Source organism: Mustelus asterias, chromosome 3 (genome assembly GCF_964213995.1).
Source record: "Mustelus asterias chromosome 3, sMusAst1.hap1.1, whole genome shotgun sequence".
Taxonomy (NCBI): Eukaryota; Metazoa; Chordata; class Chondrichthyes; order Carcharhiniformes; family Triakidae; genus Mustelus; species Mustelus asterias.
The window spans coordinates 101,527,500-101,546,732 of record NC_135803.1 but is presented as its reverse complement, the minus strand read 5'-3'; the positions used below and the strand labels follow the sequence as shown (position 1 = coordinate 101,546,732).

General features: G+C 41.6%; 1 protein-coding gene across 1 annotated transcript in view; it reads right to left on the bottom strand.

Annotated features, from left to right (window-relative positions):
* Nucleotides 1–3,796: 3,796 nt before the first annotated feature.
* LOC144484720 (metabotropic glutamate receptor 7-like) overlaps nt 3,797–19,233 on the bottom strand; it is a 664,948-nt gene continuing 649,511 nt past the window's right edge. Inside the window, exon 11 of the mRNA XM_078203160.1 lies at nt 3,797–4,604. Coding sequence (XP_078059286.1) covers nt 4,555–4,604 — 50 coding nt within the window. The 3' untranslated portion in view covers nt 3,797–4,554. The remainder of the gene's footprint in view (nt 4,605–19,233) is intronic.

Genomic DNA, 19,233 nt, shown 5'->3' with positions numbered 1-19,233 from the left:
AGTGCAATCCTTCAGATTGTGAGCAATGCCACAGGTGATCCATCCCTTTCCCAGATAACCTTGCAGTCAGATCATTGTGCGAGCACAATCCTGAAGTCTGCAAATTATGTCTATGACACTGGAGTGAATGAACACTTAAAATAATCTTTCCTTCTTAAATGTGTATCACAAAAATAATTAATTTGTTTACACCTATTGTTAAAGCATGATTCAACTTCCAGGATTTTACAAATGAAGCTCTTTGTCAAGGCAAATTGAGTTAGTTAAGTAGTGTGAAAGTGTGGCAATCTGGCACTGTTGCACAATAATTCATTTAAACTATGGAGACTGGAAGTTATTAACAGTAGGAATGCAAGAACTAATGCTTTCAGGCTTTAACAGAAATGTTAACCTGTACAAAATAATCAGCAATTTGAAGTAACACAAGTTTAGATTTTTTCTTACCACTTGATGTCGAGAGCAATAGTTGGAAATATTCTCAAATTAATGAGTGTCAACCAAATGACTCAGATAGACTAGTTCCACATCATTCTTTAGTGAACAGCCACCATTAAAATGAGGACAGTTGTAAGGATTTAATTCAACTTCAATTTTTTCCTCGTAACAAAAGATACGATGATACTCAATATAGCTGCTTCTGAAGTAGCAGTGCGATTTTTATGGATCATCATTACAAATGTTTCTCAAAGCACTTTGTACAATGAATTACTTTGGATGTTCAATGACTGTAATTTGTAAATGCAGTTTATGAGTTTCCATAACTGTTTTTGTTCCATTTCCAAAATGTGTGCGCGCTCGTGATTCACGTTCTTTTATTTTTCCATCACCTCTTCGATGCCCTTTGCAAACATTTCCTTTCGCTGATTTTCTTTACTTTCTATTCCCTGCAAGTGTTGACTCTGAGCTGCTGCTGTACAGCCAATGTGACAATGTGCGGCGTTCTGGAACAGACTTACTGGTCCAGCGACGTCAGCTGCCTTGGAATACCTTGCCCAGTGTGAGCCCAGACAGTGAATGCCAGCAGGCTGTTCACCTCTCAAAACAGCATGATTGTGTTTAATCATGCCTTTGCCTCCCAACTGGATGTTCATTTTCAGGTGAATGGCTACATGAATCCTGGCTTTCTTCCTATCTTACTGGGGGCCTTGTTTCTTATTAGCCCAGCAATAAAATCAATATAGACCAAAGATTGAACTCCCGATGGATCTGCTTTGTATGGCTGAAGTATGCATTTTAATGTTCCCATCCATTGACTATAAATGGGCAAATGCAGTCACAAAGGAATCTGCCATGTATCTTGAGCAGGATATTACGAAGATCCAATTAAGTGAGCAGCTCAACTATCTATCCTTCACTTAGCCTTGGTACGGCACAGTGGCACAGCGGTTAGCACTGCTTGCCTCAGTACCAGGGACCCTGGTTTGATGCCTGGCTTGGATCACTGTCTGTGCGGAGTCTACACGTTCTCCCCATGTCTGCGTGGGTTTCGTCCGTGTCTGCGTGGGTTTCCTCCGGGTGCTCCGGTTTCCTCACACAGTCTAAAAGACGTGCTGGTTAGATGTTTAGACCCGAAGCGGCACCGTAGCGTGGCGACTAGGGGAATTTCACAGTAGCTTCATTGCAGTGTTAATGTAAGCCTTACTTGTGACTAATAAATAAATAAACTTTAGCATTATCTCCTTCTGCCAAGTGCATAGTTGGGCAGAGGCAGGAAGAGCCCATGGTTAGAAGTGGAATCACAACACAAATGACAGATTGCAGCGTTCTCAAGTGGAGAAATGTGGAAAGTGTTACGCTCATCATCCAGTTTAGAAATTTCCAGACAACCCACTCAAAAGCTATAGTGCCCTTTTGATAATGAGGACAGGTAGTCCTGAGCCACTAGCAATGCACATTCAAAACCAGGCAGATACATGCCTCGCTGTTTACCTGGAAGTTGAAACTCTGCTTCGCCGTGTTCTTTTTTGTTGTTGCCATTTTTGGGCTGCCCGTGTTGGCTCTTCTGTTCCATCTCCTCTCATTTTGTGCATCCTCCTTATCCTCTAGGATCAGTTGATCCAGTGTTCATGTGCAGGGAAGGAGATACCTTTGACGATAGGAGCCGGCGATTTCCCCTCCTTCTTCTTTCTCCTCTTCATTACATCAAAACAAAGGGACTCCCATTAAGAAATTCACATCAAGAGAGCAAAGCAGTACTTTTAGTGTAGCTGAGTTAAAATGGCAGCAAACATTCCTGACCTAAGCCCCATGGTAAAGGTATGGTGACTATCGGCTGACAAAGCAACCTATAGTAGCAACACACCTAATGGTCTCCACAGGTATTTGCAGCAGCTCGTACAACCTCTTGTGGATGATTTGGCTGTTTGGCGGCGGGGTTGTGGGTGCAAAATAGAGGGGAACATGAAGGAGGAGTTATCTAACTTTTAACTATTCTCATTTTGTAAATACAACTCAGGTACATTTTTTTGAGAAAGGTTTGAGGCAATAACCTTTAAGAACCATTTTCTGCCCCAGCACATGGGCTGTGATTCAGATTGAAGTTAGGGTTGGCATGCCTCAGCTAGGGAGGCATGGTGGCACACTGATTACACTGCTATCTGACAGAGCCAGGGACCCGGGTTTGATTCCGGTCTTGCGTGACTGTCTGTGTAGAGTTGGCACATTTTCCCTGTGTCTGCGTGAGTTTTCTCCAAGTGCTCTGGTTTCTTCCCACAGTCCAAAGATGTGCGGGATAGGTTGATTGTCCAGGGTAAATTGGCCCTTCGGGTCTAAAAGATGTGTGGTTAGGTGGCTTAGCCATGGTAAATGCACGGGTGTTACAGCATTAAGGCAGAGGGGAAGGCCTCAGTGGGATGCTCTTTCAATCAGCGCAGGCTCAATGAGCTGAATGGCCTCTTCTGCACTGTAGGGACCTGCGGTTCTGTGGTATTAATGCTGGAAGTAGAATCCCAAATAGCATTTGAAAAGAAAGTGGATAAATGTGTTAAAAAGGAAAAAAACTAATAGGGTTTGGGGAAAGGAATGGGACTGAGCCAGACACAGCCACAATAGGCTGAATGATTCCCTGATATGTAATTGTCCTTCACATTAAATTATCTACACAGACGTTTCAGGGCAGTGTGAGATTTCAACGTGCTTCTGATAAACCTTTCCATGTCAGAAAAACCTGCACCATGAACGATGATTCCACAAACGTAAGGAATTCAAAAAAACAAGTTATTCAGGTCGCCTTGTCACATATATTTTGTCTACAACTAGTTATTCAAGACGAAAGGCTATGGTGTGATGTTCTAGGAAAACATTCCCATGGAAACAAGGTAGAAAATGCTCTGATATTATACAAGAGACTATTACTACTCTAATCCATGTCATCACTCTAGTCTGTTCTTTATATGATATATGCTCTGTAGATGTTGCCACTGGGACACACATTACTTGCATATAATGTGGGAATCAGGTTCTGGCAGGGCACCACCTCTATGACAGCTGTCTGTCAGAAAGATCAAACTAAATGAACACTGGCCCTTCCATCACAATCGCAGGCTTGTCTTTTTCTCAAGTACTGACTGCTCTGCTGCTTTCGCTCAATAATCTGCTCAGTTTGCGGCATATATGCACAGAATTTTATTTTTTAGACCATGCTACTTCACACAGGAGCAAATGTGATAACACCAAGCTCCTACTTAATGTGCTGTACAGAGCAGAACTACTGAAGCAGTTAATGGGATGGACCTTCTGCATCTTCCACTCCATGTATTGAGTTCACAAATATAGAATAATGCCAGGAACACTTTTTGCATGAATAAAAAATTAATCCAAATGGTTTTATTTCTTGTGCTGATACATTCTTTGACAACAACACATCATTTATCCCAATTAATGAGTGACCATAATAAAAAAAAATCATGTTTGGCTGAAAGAATATTCCACGATATTGGCACATAAGCATCAAGATTAATGTCAATACTTGTTACAAACAAATTGTAGAAAATTAACATGCTTTCATAGTCCTTTATCACACAGCTCCATAGGGGGCATAACAAGACGTGAACTGTTGACTAAACAGGGAATTCCAAGACCAATTAATAAGTGTAACTGCATTCAGGAAGCAACAGTGAAACAGAAGCAACAAAGATGCACCACGCAAAACTTCACAAAATATATAGATGGGACTTTATTTTCTTTTTTGTCAAAAACTGCAGTCTGGAAGTATACTCAAAGACTTAATAAGCCCTGCGAGATCTCAGTTATTCATTGCAGTTTGCCCTCAGGGTAAGATGCATTGGTTTCAGCTCTGACTGATGCGCCAGGTCACGCACATAACAATACGACAGTGCCAGTGGCTTGCAAGTCCGATAAATCCAATAGTTGTTTCAGCAAATTGTTTCTCAAGGAGCATATCAAACACTTGGGTCTTCCGTGTTCAATCTCTGAGGTAAAGCCTGGCTTACAGGCTCCTCCATTGATAGGCAGTAGGGCGCATGGAGGCCTGTGCCAGATGAATGACCAGACGCCTGAAGAACCTGGCCTCCCGTTCTCTTCAGGAGGCAGCATTTAAATTACAAGATCATTGTAGCTTACGTACTTCTTTTTGGCTGCTGGGCCTGTAGAAAAGAAGGAAGATAAAAGTTAGAGCAGGGAATGCCATGTTGATCAGTCAATGTTCTTACACAATAACAGTGCCACTGACTAATTACTTCCAAGGACTTTGTGAAAGTGGTGCACCTCACGAAATCTCATTGTCATTGAGCAAGGCATCTCTGTACCCATGAGAAATCCTCAGGCAAAGTGCTTTAGACAAATTGAGTGATAAAAGGGAGTCTGAGATTTCAAAACCAGAAGCCTCAACTAAGTCATAAGCAAATATTTACTTCTCGGTTAGTCATTGGAGTGAAAATGTTCCAAGGTTTGAGAGTTAATTTCACTGTTGAGCTAATTAATCCTAAGTTTTGGAGCAAAAGGCACAAATGGTATTATTTTCTCTGTGTTCCAAATGCAGGCATATGGGATAACATGTCTACACTAATGTGTAAGGGAATTTCTTCCCACAATCTCATAACCACTTAATTCATTAAAGCAGAGATATTAACAATATGACTCCTGCTTCTTTAAAGCATGGGAATACCTCACTGAATCAACATGCACTTATGGGAAAAAAGTTCAGCGGAAATGGATCTATGGATATTCCTGAGACAGAGGTGATGGCTATATGGTCAAGATCAAGGGGAAAAATCAATAGAATTACTGGGGTTTGAAAACACAATAATTATTATACCAAAACATTTTTGTTTGCCTTTCCGATTTCCCTTCTTCCTGCCCTGAGGGGACTGCCTCATGTTCGGTGTGGTTTTTTGAAGACTTTACTGCCATGTTTAAGTATCCGATTGCTACCCATGAACATAGATAATGACAGTTGGCAAGACATTCACAACTGTGGAACATAACAGAACCAAATCCAGTGCTATGCTAATCACAGCCTTGACCTCAATTCCATTCACATTTGAGCTTCACCCAAAGACTGCTTGCTTCTGTTAATTGTACATCAATTGTGTTTAGTTATTTGCAGGTGGCGAACATTAGTTCGGACTTCACTTGAGCACATCAAAAGAGATGCTTACTGAAACTGTCGTATGGTTGACTTAGGAGACATATGCTTGCAGTGCTTCACTCTGTAAATAAATGTAAGACTGGGTAAAGATTTGCTCCTGTATCATCCTTCATCTTTAATACCATCTTTTGCTACCTTCCTGGAAAGTCAGTTGGTGGTGGATGATACTGAAACCAATCTTTGCTCATTCTTGCATTTATTTACAGAGCAAAGCATTACAAGCATACATCTCCGAACTCAACCATACCACAGTTTCAGTAAGTGCCTATTTTCAAGTGCTGAAGTGAAACCCCAATGAAGGCCCTCCAACTACATATAATCAAAAACAATTGATATATCATTAGCAGATTCAGTTTCACCTTTGAATAAACCTTAAAAGTTAATTTGCAGAATCAACATTTCAGAAAAAAAATTAAGATAAAACTTCCATATTCTGTACAAAGCATTATATTGTCCCTCCTCCAATTTCTTTGGACATGCATTGATTTTTGTAAAACAATCAGGTATTTGATTATGGATACATCCACCCATTCAATTTTAGAGCTTTCATTTCTCACCAGTAACTTCCACCTCTGGAATGTGGCAGACACTGATACATGTCCACCTCTGTCATTCTCTTTAACTAAGCTTTCAATCACCCCGCCTAAGTTCTCCTCCTGTGGTTTGACACCCATACTTTGCTCGCGTCTCTGAGAAGCATCTGGAAATGTTATTTTATAATAATGGGCATGATACAAAGTGATTATTGTCACCACCAATCCTCCATCTCAGTCTAATCATACACTTTAAAGCAGGAGTAGATGGAGCAAAATCGGGTGAAGAAATATTCTGTTGACTCAATTGCTCTAAGAAACCTTGTGGCATTTCTACCAAAGCAAAACATGGAGGGACAATAGCTCATTTTGTTGTAGTAGCGAAGGTGAAACTGAGTGTTCACTCCTCTTAAACTGTCAGCAACTTTTGGAGTCTATACGTGCAGTTAAAAGCAGAAAACGTTCTCAGTGCTTCAATAAATCTCACAGGTTGCTCTGTTGAAGTTCGCTGAAAACTACCAGCAATCACTGACTGACCTCTTTTATGTTTGTGCTATTACTGCTAAAAACACAGAAAAAGGTTGCTACGGAGATGAAACTGGGGATGGGATTCTCCAGCCTCGCACGTCCTGCCCCCACTGTCAATGAGAATGGAGAATTTGGCACACAGTCAAAACTCCCGTCACTGCAGCGACACCGGAGGATCCCAGCCGTGGGTGAGGTCCGAGACTTTTGGCATGTTTTTTTTTAAACTGTATATTAAGTCATAATCACTCTTAGAAAAACATCTTTGGCCCTGAGAAAATAATTTTACATTTAAAGTCCTTGAATATAATAATTTTTTAAAAAGTTTGATCATGATATCCGTTGACTAAATAACTAATCATTTAATCTGTCTTATTAGCGACAGACAGCATGGTTTTGTACGAGAAAGGTCATGTCTCACTAATTTGATTGAGTTTTTTGAGGAGGTGACAAAAATGAGATGAGGGAAGGGCTCTGGATGTCGTCTACATGGACTTTTGCACCTGCTGGTGCAAAAGATTAAATCATACGGGATCAGGGGGGAACTAGCTAGATGGATTCAGAACTGGCTTAGCCATAGGAAGAAGTCTCACAACCCCAGGTTAAAGACCAATAGGTTTATTTGGTAGCACAAGCCACTAGCTTTTGGAGCGCTGCTCCTTCATCAGGTAAGTGGGAGTTCTGTTCGCAAATAGGGCATATAAAGACACAAACTCAATTTACAAAATAATGATTGGAATGCGAGTCACAATTCTGGTCACTACACTACCAGAAGGATGTAGAGAGATTGAACAAACTGGGATTGCTCTCCCTGGACAGACAAAGGCTGAGGGGTGACCTGATAGAAAATTATGAGGGGCATAGATAAGGTGAACAGTTGGAAGCTTTTTCCCAGGGCAGAAATGACAATTGCAAGGGGGCACAAGTTCAAGGTAAGGGGGGAAAGGTTCAGTGGAGATGTACGGAGGAAGGTTTTTTTTACACAGAGGGTGGTGGGGGCCTGAAATGCACTGCTAAGTGAAGTGGTTGAGGTAGACATGTTAACGACATTTAAGACTTATCTGGATAGATACATGAACAGGTGGGGAATAGAGAGATACAGGCGGTTGGTCTGGATAGGACAACATGATCAGCGCAGGCTTGGTCGGCCAAAGTGCCTGTTCCTGTGCTGTACTGTTCTTTGCAATCCAGTTGGAAGTAGGGAGTGGTATGTGTGTAGCAAAACATGTGCTGAGTAAATGTAAATTTAATCCTAGAATATACACCACCTACATCCAGTATTCTTGCCTAGTCTTTGGCACAAGAGTATTTTACAAGTATTATTCCCCAACATGACCAACTACCAAGATCTGCAGTTTCCTTAAAAAAGAATCATGTCATCTTCCCTTGTTAGGGCAAACAAAAAAAAGTATTGCCTGTTAGTCAGTTTCCATATTACAATCTTAGTGCCGCTCAAGGCCCAATACAATAAAAGATAGATCTTCAGTGAATACTTATTTAGAGTTTCACCGAGAATATATTGAATTAATTTAATAGAATTTGTCAGGGATTGGAAAGATGCACTCTAGTTCATTGTAAAGCTGGTGTTGTGTTGGCAAATTGTTTTAATTCTGTGCGACTCTTCCAGACTCTCTATCTTACCCCTCTGTTAGAACTTACATTTTTTAAAATTGGAAGCTTGGAAAACAAGCCTGACCACAACTCCTCGACTTACCTTCATGTTCCCTGTACCCAGTGGTATTCTGGGTTGTGAGCTAACCCTTTGCTCAGCTTCCCAAATGTATTAATGCCACCCACATTCGATTGCTTTAGTATAACAAACACCAGCAGCGATAATAAGTTTGAATATGTTCCGCCACCGCCCCCAGTCAGCCACCTCCACATGATCTGGAAAATGATACACTGGTTCATGAGTCCATTCCCAGCATCCTTTCATGAGTAAAACCTACGAGCACCACAGGCACACACAAATTACAACTGTATTATTTTTCACACATGAAGGGGCACACAAAGTATGGGCACTCCATGCGAAAATCAAATTATTCTGTGGTTTGCCTTTCAAATAGTTCAGGACACAATACTAGCGCTGGTGCGTGAACTGTGAAGACACCGTGGGTGCCACAGACATCCATTTTATATATGCCAAAATAAATTACTTTATCTTTTTTTCCCATTCTTTCAAATGGAGTTTCCGAAATAGCTATATAAATTACATTTTCACGATGTGGCTATTTGTTCCACGGGCTTGAGTTACTTTGTTAGGCTAAGCTACTTCACATACATCCTCTTTCCTGCATTCTCGCTGCATTGCAATTAAGACTCCTCAGAGAGTGTTTGCTGTTCTAACCCACGATCCCAATATTGTGGAATTCTAAGGCCAGGGCCGGAATTCTCTGACCTCACCCGCGGCTGGGATTCTCCAGCCCCACTGCAGCGAATGGAGTTTTGTCTGGGCCCTGAATTCTTCATTCTCGCTGGCAGTGTGGCAGGGCATGAATGAGGTCAGAGAATCCCAGCCCAAGTCCTTCTGCCAGCCATAGCTCAGTGGGTAGCACGCTAGCCTCTGCATCAGAAGGCTTTTAGTTCAAAACCCAGCCCAGACTCGAGTGCACAAATCCAGGCTGACTCCAGTGCAGTAACTGAGGGAGTGCTGCACTGTCAGAGGTGCCATCTTTCAGCAGAGGTGTTTAACCAAGGCTTTGTATGCCCCTTGTGGTGGATGTAAAAAATCCCATAGCACTATTTCAAAGAGGAGCACAGGGGTTAATCCAAGTGACCTGGCCAATATTTACCCCTCAATCAACATCGTCATAAATATGGTCATTACCATCTTGTTGTTTGTGGGAACTTGCTGTGCACTGATTGGCTGCAGCACCTCCTACGTTACAACAGTGACTGTATTTCAAAAATCATTTTATTGGCTGTAAAGCCCTTTCAGATATCTGGTGTTCATGAATGGCGCTATATAAATGTAAGTCTTTCTTTTTGAGAGCTTGGCTGTGTAACATCAGATGCTGAATTCAGCAGGTGTATCTTAAGTTTCTAAATCCCGTCGGATTTCTTCCAGCTGTCCATACAAGAACATCTTGTGCCCCAGAGCTGAACTTCCCATTTCACAGCTGGATCTGTAGCTAAAACTGCAAGACAGCTGCAGACACCAGATTTCATTCCCCTCCAGCTTCACTTTATGACCTTCACCAAGCAGATCGCTGACCAATTTCAGTGAATGTAGAAGGAAACCCAGAAAGACCTTGCTAATGTAAACTGCCAATCTTTCATCCAGAAATAGAATTGTGAATGAAACTTGACTAATTTGAAAATCAGATTTATACCACCTGCATTCTGAAAACCAATTGTTCATTAGATTTGGCTAAGTGAGTGCCTATTGCCTCTGAGTCTGAAAGTGCTATGTTCATGTCCCACTTCACAGACTCTCAGACTTCATTTAGGGCAACACTTTAGTGCAGCACCGAGGGAGTGCTGCACTGCCAGAGGTGTTGCCTTTCAGATGAATCATTAAAGAATTACCCCATCTGCCCTTTCAGGTGGCTATGAAATATCCCATGGGACCCTCCAAGAGAAAGCATGGGAATTCTTCTGGTATCTGACCAATATTTTCTCTTAATCAACACCATCAACAATAGCCTGGTTGATTAATAATCTCATTGTTTTTCATTTGAAATACATTAAGCAACGGTGAGTTACATCGAAATAGTATTAATACTTAGTGAATTAAATCATAATAATGAAACATTTATACAATGAAGCAAACTGGATATTCCTTGTCATTTGGATTTAGGTGTGGAGATGCCGGCGTTGGACTGGGGTAAACACAGTAAGGAGTCTAACAACACCAGGTTAAAGGCCAACAGGTTTATTTGGTAGCAAATGCCACTAGCTTTCGGAGCACTGCCCCTTCGTAAGGTGGAATAGAGTGTCACATCTCCCACTCCACCTGACAAAGGGGCAGCGCTCCGAAAGCTGGTGGCATTTGTTGCCAAATAAACCTGTTGGACTTTAACCTGGTGTTGTTAGACTTCTTACTAATTTGGATTTAGCCCAGACCTGGAGAAGGTTTTTCTACTTCGCAGTCGTGTTAGCTTCTATAAGACTAATTTGTGCGATGTATGGTAGGTATAACCTCAAAGTTCAATGCTGCCAGGAATTTGGCTCAGATTTGGGCTAGGGACAATGTTGAAGAGGACAGTTGCAGATTCTCCGCATCTAACATGATCTCTCGATGTCAATGCAGGCTGTGATACTTTTCCACACCTCAGTACAGGCATCCTTTCAAATAGCATCAATACCTTTTTGCACAAAGATAGAAAATGCTATCAAATAATACCTGTCAGACTTATGCTAATTAATTAATGTTCAGCTATTGATGGAGAATTTCTCGCACATGACAGGGAACTGATGCCACATAGCCTAGATGCGACATTATTGATTACAACTGATCTTTTGCTGCCTCAATAAATAGAGTAAAAATAGGTATTGGTCACTGAAATTCTGTTGGCTTCATAATCTAGTCTGAACTATAACTCACTGCATCTCTTGCCATGTTAATTCAGTTCCCTCATATTGATAGCTTATCTCAGCTTTCCTTATTTTAGTAAAGTTACTGGAAGAAAGAAATCCCTCTCAGAAACAAGCAAGGCCATTAAGAAGTGAATCAGTTTTAAAAAGATGTCCTGATGATGAGTCTCATGAAGAGAAATATGTTTTTCTGGTCACATTGGCTTCATAGCTACCAGAAAGATCATGCCATTTGCTCTACAATAGCAAGTATAAACTTGGCTCCTTTGAATCTATGATAATACTTGATCGCAGGAAGGTATTTAGTCATTGCAGGATGCTGTGAATGATGGATGGAGCCAAGGGATTGATGGCTTGTAGATGTGCGGAAGTGCTCACTGCGTACATGACAATTTAATTTACCTGGGTGGAATTCACTGAGGCATGAGATGAGATTCTGAGTTGACAAGAATAAACAAAATCAAATTCTTGTACCTCATTCATTTTCTCTTACTCCTCATGCTTTTCATTCTTTCATATCTTAATGTCCCCAACCTCTCAGATACAGCAAGAGAACAGCATTTGTTATTGCCCCTGTCTTCCTCCTTCTTCACTGACTCTTGCAGTGGTTAGTTTCCATAGCCAATACCGACTACTAATACCCTGCCCAAGTGGCCACTCTGGCTAAGGGTGAACAGTTGGTGAAAATGGGCAATTAATCTTGGTTGATCAAGCCTGCAAATGAAATCCTCATTGGTACACTTTGGAGGTGTTATTACGATTTTAACAAAGGAAGGCCCTGGTTAGTTCAGCAATTTGGAGATCTATTTATTTTCTACTTTCTTTCCCGGTGTTTACAGCATGGTGGCAGTGGTCAGCACTGCTGCCTCACAGTGCCAGGGACCCAGGTTTAATTCCAACCTTGGGTGATTGTCTGAGTGGAGTTTGCACGTTCTCCCCTTGTCTGCGTGGGTTTCCTTCAGGTGCTCCAGTTTCCTCCTACAGTCCAAAGATATGCGGGTTAGGTGGATTGCCATGCTAAGTTGCCCCTTAGTGTCCCAAGATGTGTAAATAATTTGGATTAGCCATGGTAAATGCGTGGGGTTACAGCGATAGGACAGGGGAGAGTGACTGCGTAAGATACTTTGTCAGAAACGCGGTGCAAACATGATAGACCGAATGGGATTCTATGATTCTTTTGTCTTTAGTTCTTTCTTTGTCATACATAATTTCTAAAGTCTGAAAATTCCGGCCAAATTTTTTCTCCAAAATCCCTTCCCTTCCTTTCTCCAGGAGGCATTTTGCTTCATTTCTTCTATGAGAAATAACAAATAGTATCAAAGAGTTGCGAACATAGCCCAATCCATCACGCAAACCAGCCTCCCATCCATTGACTTTGTCTACACTTCCCGCTGCCTCGGAAAAGCAGCCAGCATAATCAAGGACCCCACGAACCCCGGACATTCTCTCTTCCACCTTCCTCCGTCAGGAAAAAGATACAAATGCCTGAGTCACATACCAACCAACTCAAGAACAGCTTCTTCTCTGCTGCCATCAGACTTTTAAATGGATCTGCCATATATTAAGCTGATCTTTCTTAACACCTGAGCTATGACAGTAACATTATATTTTGCATCCTCTCCTTTCCTTCTCCCCTATGTACTCCATGAACAGTATGTTTTATCTGGATAGCATGAAAGAAACACTACTTTTCACTGTATCCCAATACATGTGACAATAATAAATCAAATCAAATATGACAACAGTTTAATGATCAACACACTGCAACAGGCTCATGGCAATTTAATAGTGGTCGGTAGTGAATGGAGTTTAGTGCACTGCACTTTCAACTTTGGGAGACCTTGGACTGAACCTAGTTCAAAGTGAGCTGAGCAAGTGTGTTCACTAAATTCAAAAGAACAAAGAACAAAGAAAATTACAGCACAGGAACAGACCCTTCGGCCCTCCAAGCCTGGACCGACCATGCTGCCCGACTGAACTAAAACCCCTATCCTTCCACGGACCATATCCCTCTATTCCCATCCTATTCATGTATTTGTCCAGACGCCCCTTAAAAATCACTATCGTATCAGCTTCCATTACCTCCCCTGGCAGCAAATTCCAGGCACCCACCACTCTCTGTGTATAAAACTTGTCTACAGGCTAGAAACTGGAACATGCATAATGTTAAGCTGATTAGGATATCAAGGTTAATGTGGAAACTAAGGACAAATAATTATTTAAGATTTAATGAAAGGAAGAGAATGCTATGTCGTCAAAAAGTCACTTGCCTGCATCAAACAGATTTTTGAGAGTTGGATATGTGGCTCAAAGACAGGTGGGCAGAAATGGATTTCGATTCAAGAGGTGCTGGCACCAGTACAGGGAAAGATGGAGTTGTACCACTGGGACTGTCCTCTTCTGACCCACCCTGGAACCACTGTCCTGACAAATTGTTTAACTAGGGCTGTAGAGAGGGCATTAAGTCGTGAGGGTTGGGGGGAGGTTCACGTGAGGGGAGATTTGGAAAGTTAAAGAGCAAGGACAAGGCACTAGTGCAGGATAGTGATGTGGAGAGAAAGGAACAGAGTGTACAAACATAAGTGTGCAATGGCAAATAAAGTCAGAATGAGGAAAAATGGTAAAAAGACATGTTTTAAGGCTCTGCATCTTAATGCAAGCAGCATTCATAATGAGATGGATGAGTCGACATCACAAATAGAAATAAACAGTATATGATAGCCAATAGAGAAACACGGTTAATATTCAAGGGTATTTGACATTTTGGAAAAAAGGAAAAGGAAGTGGGGTAACTCTCTTATTGAAAGGTTAGACCTGTAGAAGTGTGAAAAGCACTTTGTTCCATGGATCAATATGTAGAACCAATTTGGATGGAGGTAAGAAATAGCAAAAGAAAGAAATGACTGGTTGGAATAGTTTACAGATCACTGACAATAACTAAACAGTAGGTCATAGCAGATAACAAGAAATAATGGGTACTTGTAAGATACTGAAAGATTTTAATCTTTATATAGATTGAACTAATCAAATTGAATCAGACAGGAAAGTGGAGTTAAGGCCACAATCAAATCAGACACAATCTTATTGAATGGTGGAACAGGCTTGAAGGACCTATCCTTGGGATTTTCGTAGTAACTTCATTGCAGTATTAATATAAGCCTACTTGTGACTAATAAATAAACTTTGATCCTATTTCTTACAATCTAATGAAAGCGCCTTGAAAATTATTTCAAGATGTTCAATAAAAAAATTTCAGAAAAGTGAACACTTTCCAACAATATTCAGGTTGGAGTAAGGAAAGGGAGGTCATACTTCACTAATCTGCTTTTAAATAAATTGGGGCCTATCTTTCATTGGGTATGTTTCAAGCCTGTTCCACCATTCAATAAGATTGTGTCTGATTTGATTGTGGCCTTAACTCCACTTTCCTGTCTGATTCAATTTGATTAGTTCAACCTATATAAAGATTAAAATCTTTCAGTATCTTACAAGTACCCATTATTTCTTGTTATATGCTATGACCTACTGTTTAGTTATTGTCAGTGATCTGTAAACTATTCCAACCAGTCATTTCTTTCTTTTGCTATTTCTTACCTCCATCCAAATTGGTTCTACATATTCAGGTAGCAGATAAGATTTTTCTGGAACTAAGAGCGGCATTTACACTCTGTTATGGTGTAGTAGAGCACTCAAGTCTGTGAGCTTCCAATAAGAAAAGCCTTTATTCAAGCATATGCTGGAGAGATCATCCTGGTTGTTTTCCCAAGGATCGCTCTCTGATGTGTTACAATTTTATAGTTCTCACATAGCAAACACTGTTTGTTATAACGCCCCCCACTCTCCTCTTCATCACCCAACCTAATCAAGAACAGGGGTACTTGGTGCTGTAGGTGCTCCTGGTTATCTTCCTGGAAGGCTGGGAACGCCTCTGATCTAACGTCTCCCAGTCTGCGTTCTTAGTGTCCTATCATTTGTGTACCCATCCTGTGAAAGTCATTTAATTTTATGACCTGTGATTGTTAGTTGAGTTCCCAGTGCTGGCCAAATATGCATCATGCTTAGGAAGAGCTCCCATAACTGTAGTTGTCTATTCTAAAGTTCTCATAATTACAGTTGTCTACTCTACAGCTATTATACATGTCCTAATCAGTTACCCCACTTCAATTCCTTCCAACCCCACAAAAAACAATGGGGAAAGAGAAACTTAGTTGGCTTTAGAGCAGCTTGCAACTTTCCCTCAAACAAACACTGGTGGCTACTCAATGTCGAGTACCAGGGGCTTGGCATGTTTAGTACCCAGTACCCCATTGTGATGCCTTGAAATTGTGTTGAGGGTCCTATGTACATCATTAGACATGAATTTGCATATTGCAAGTATCATAGAATCCCGACATAAGGAGGCCATTCAGCCCTTAAACCCTGCACTGACAACAATCCCACCCAAACTCTATCCCCATAACCGCATGTATCTATCCTGCAAATCCCCTAACAATATGGGGTAATTTAGCATGGCCAATCAACCTAACCTGCACATCTTTGGACTGTGGGAGGAAACCGGAGCACCCGGAGGAAATCCAGAGCACTTGGAGGAAACCCACTGAAAGTAGCTGAAACAGGTGGAGCCCAAGGCCGCACAAGTGAAGGTCCCAACAGGGATAAGAGAGCAGGAGCAGTGGGAATGAGGTGGCAGTTCAGCTACCAACCACCTCCGCCGAGCTGAGGCCATGAAAATGTTTCCCTTTACCAACATGTAAGCCATAAATAAGCAACTGAGGTTATACACTTGATTCTTTAAGAAAGTCTTGCACAAAGTTGTTCCATATCAATACCTGAGATATGGGAACCTGAGACCTGGCTGGCTGTAGAGGTTTGCATTCTAATTAGTATTCTGTAACTTGATTTCTGTGTCTGTGCACTGTTGGAGAACAGATATCCACTCCATCTGACGAAGGAGCTGTGCTCCGAAAGCTTATGGTATTTGCTACCAAATAAACCTGTTGGACTTTAACCTGGTGTTGTGAGACTTCTTAATATGGGAATTACTGCAGAGAAGGTGAATTATGTCAATTGGGTGGACAAGAGTTCCATGAATGGGGAACATTTTAGGCTTGAGATTTGAGATAGTTTAAAATGATTAAGTCAATAACATTTTGGAATAAAAAGCTATTCTCAGCAAAGATGATCAGAAAAACATTGGATTGTGATAAAAACCTGTTTGGTTCACAAACGTCCTTCAGGAAAGGAAATCTGCCATCCTTCCCACATCTGCCTTACATGTGACTCTAAACCTATTGCAATGTGGTTGACACTTAACTTTCTGAAATGGCCTAGCGAGCCACTCAGTTATATCAGATCTCTATAAAATATTGGGGTGGCACAGTGGCTAGCACTGCTGCCTCACAGTGTCAGGGACCCAGGTTCGAATCCCGGCTTGGGTCACTGTCTGTGCGGAGTTTGCATGTTCTCCCCGTGTCTGCATGGGTTTCCTCCGAATGCTCTGGTTTCCTTCCGCAGTCCGAAAGACGTGCTGGTTAGGTGCAGTGGCCATGCTAAATTCTCCCTCAGTGTACCTGAACAGGTGCCGGAGTATGGCGACTAGGGAATTTTCACAGTAACTTCATTGCAGGGTTAATGCAAGCCGTCTTATGACTAATCAATAAACTTTTTAAAAAATCTACAAGGCAGCAATCAGGAGTGTGATGGAATACTCTCCACTTGCCTGGATGAGTGCAGCTCCAACAACACTCAAGAAGCTCAACACCATCCAGGACAAAGCAGCCTGTTTGATTGGCATCCCATCCACCACCTTAAACCTTCATTCCCTCCAATACCAAAATGCACTGCAACAATTTGCCAAGCCTTTAATAGCACCCTCCAAACCAGTCACCTCTATCACTTACAAGAACAAGGACAACAGATGCCTGGGAACACTACCTGCTACAATTTCCATTTCAAGTTTTTTTTATTGATTAGTGTCACAAGTAGGCTTACATTAACACTGCAATGACTGTGGGAGGAAACCGGGGCACCCAGAGGAAACTCACGCAGACACGGGGAGAACGTGCAGACTCCGCACAGGCAGTGACCCAAGCTGGGACTTGAACCAGAGTCCCTGGAGTTGTGAGGCAGCAGTGCTAACCACTGTGCCACCTGCACGCCATCCTGGCAGACATATATTGTCAATCCATCACTGTCACTGTGTCAAAGTCCTGCAACCCTCTTCCAAAGAGCCCTGTTTGTTTACCTACACCATGTGGACTGCAGCATTCCAAACAGGCAGTTCGCCACCACCTTCTCAAGGGCAATTAGAGATGGGCAATAACTGCTGACCTTGCCAGTCATGCTCACAGTTCATAAACAGCTAACACAGGATACGACAATCAATCTAATGTGTGCTAAGGTAAATTAATTAATGTGGAGAGAAGGAACCCAATGGATGGATGGATTAAATTGAACGGTGCTAGCGTGTGCTATCAGGAAGAAGAGGAGTTTGTACTGAGTGGACCATTAGAACTATCGGGCTTGTCCTTCGCTGCAGTAAATATGGCAACTAAATTATCAGGTTACATTAGCAGAGGGATACGGCACAAATCACAGAAAGTTGTTACTATATTCACCAGTCATGTCCCATCTGGCGCGCAGTTCTGAGCACATTATCACACAAAGGATAAGATCACCAGTGACAGCTCAGAGAGGTAAGTAACCAGATGGCAGCTTCCAAGAATTGAAGTTATGCAGGAAAGTTGAAAATGTTGGGATTTCTTTACTTTGGCAAAAGCATACATTGAGATGCTTTGAAATAATGAGGGAAATCCTTAACAAAGTATTCTTCATTCCATTACATGAAGGAAATTTCCACAACTCCACTCCTCTAAGCAACAGTTTCTAAAATATTTATCCTTAAGCTGCCTCAAATCAATGTATCTAAAGCATAAAATGAAACAAGACGTTACTTAGTGCCAGACACTTCCCTTTATAATGTTAAACACTGAGGCAAATCTGCAGAATGCACTTTCCTTTCATGCTGAAATCATCAAAGCAAGATGAAGATGGAACTCCTCTAACTGATGTAACATTCCTTTATCGCATTGCCATTTTCATAATGCTGAAATGAATCTGATAACGCTGGAATGAATATGCTGTAGAGTACTATGGCCAAATGTCACAGACGATCAAAATATTTGGTTGCAATGTTCCACAAAATGTTGGCCAAATCTGCGAAAGGTCTTTGACAGGAATCAATTTCTTTGCTTACAAAGCTTTGATGGCAACTCTGTTGTCTAATTAATGCAGAGAAATGAGCTATATGGCCAGTGTTGTTTAACGTTCTCAGCCAGGTGACAAACCGACAGAGGGGGTACGTGATCTCTGAACTATGCTGGGACTGCCACATCTGTAATGCTCAGAAGAGCATTCTGGAGACCCTGCCGAGAACCAGCCTGCTGAGGGCTAGGCAACCTACCGCTACAGCAGCAAATGCATTTGTCAGGCTAACAATTCAAGTCAACTTCAGTAAATGCAACACGCCGCGCTTGTTCCTTTAATCACTATTAAACCTTTCAATCAATTAGTTTACCTGTTGCATGATACCATCCTATCAGTGAATAAAATCACTGGGTTGGCTGGCAATGCAAGGAGCCCTCCTCCTTGTACATCACTTCAGCATTCCTCTGTATTATATTTTGCAGGTGTCATGGCAGCTGGAGAAGGTGAAGTGGCTCATGACAAGAATAATACTAAAACCAATTAACCATTTTCTACAAACTCCCTCCCTAACAGCACAGTGGGTGTACCTACACCATGTGGACTCCAGCGGTTCAAGAAAGCAGCTCACTACTACCTTCCCTGGGGCAATTAGGGATGGGAAGTAAATGCTGGCCTCGCCAGTGACTTCCACGTCCCTGAAAGAATGTGTTAAAAAAACATTTCAACATGGTAAGTATTATCGTATCCTAGCAATATTTACAAATGATGAACTTTTGGAGTCTTGCTGATAAAATTTTCGTCAATGTGTTAGTGCAAATCATATCC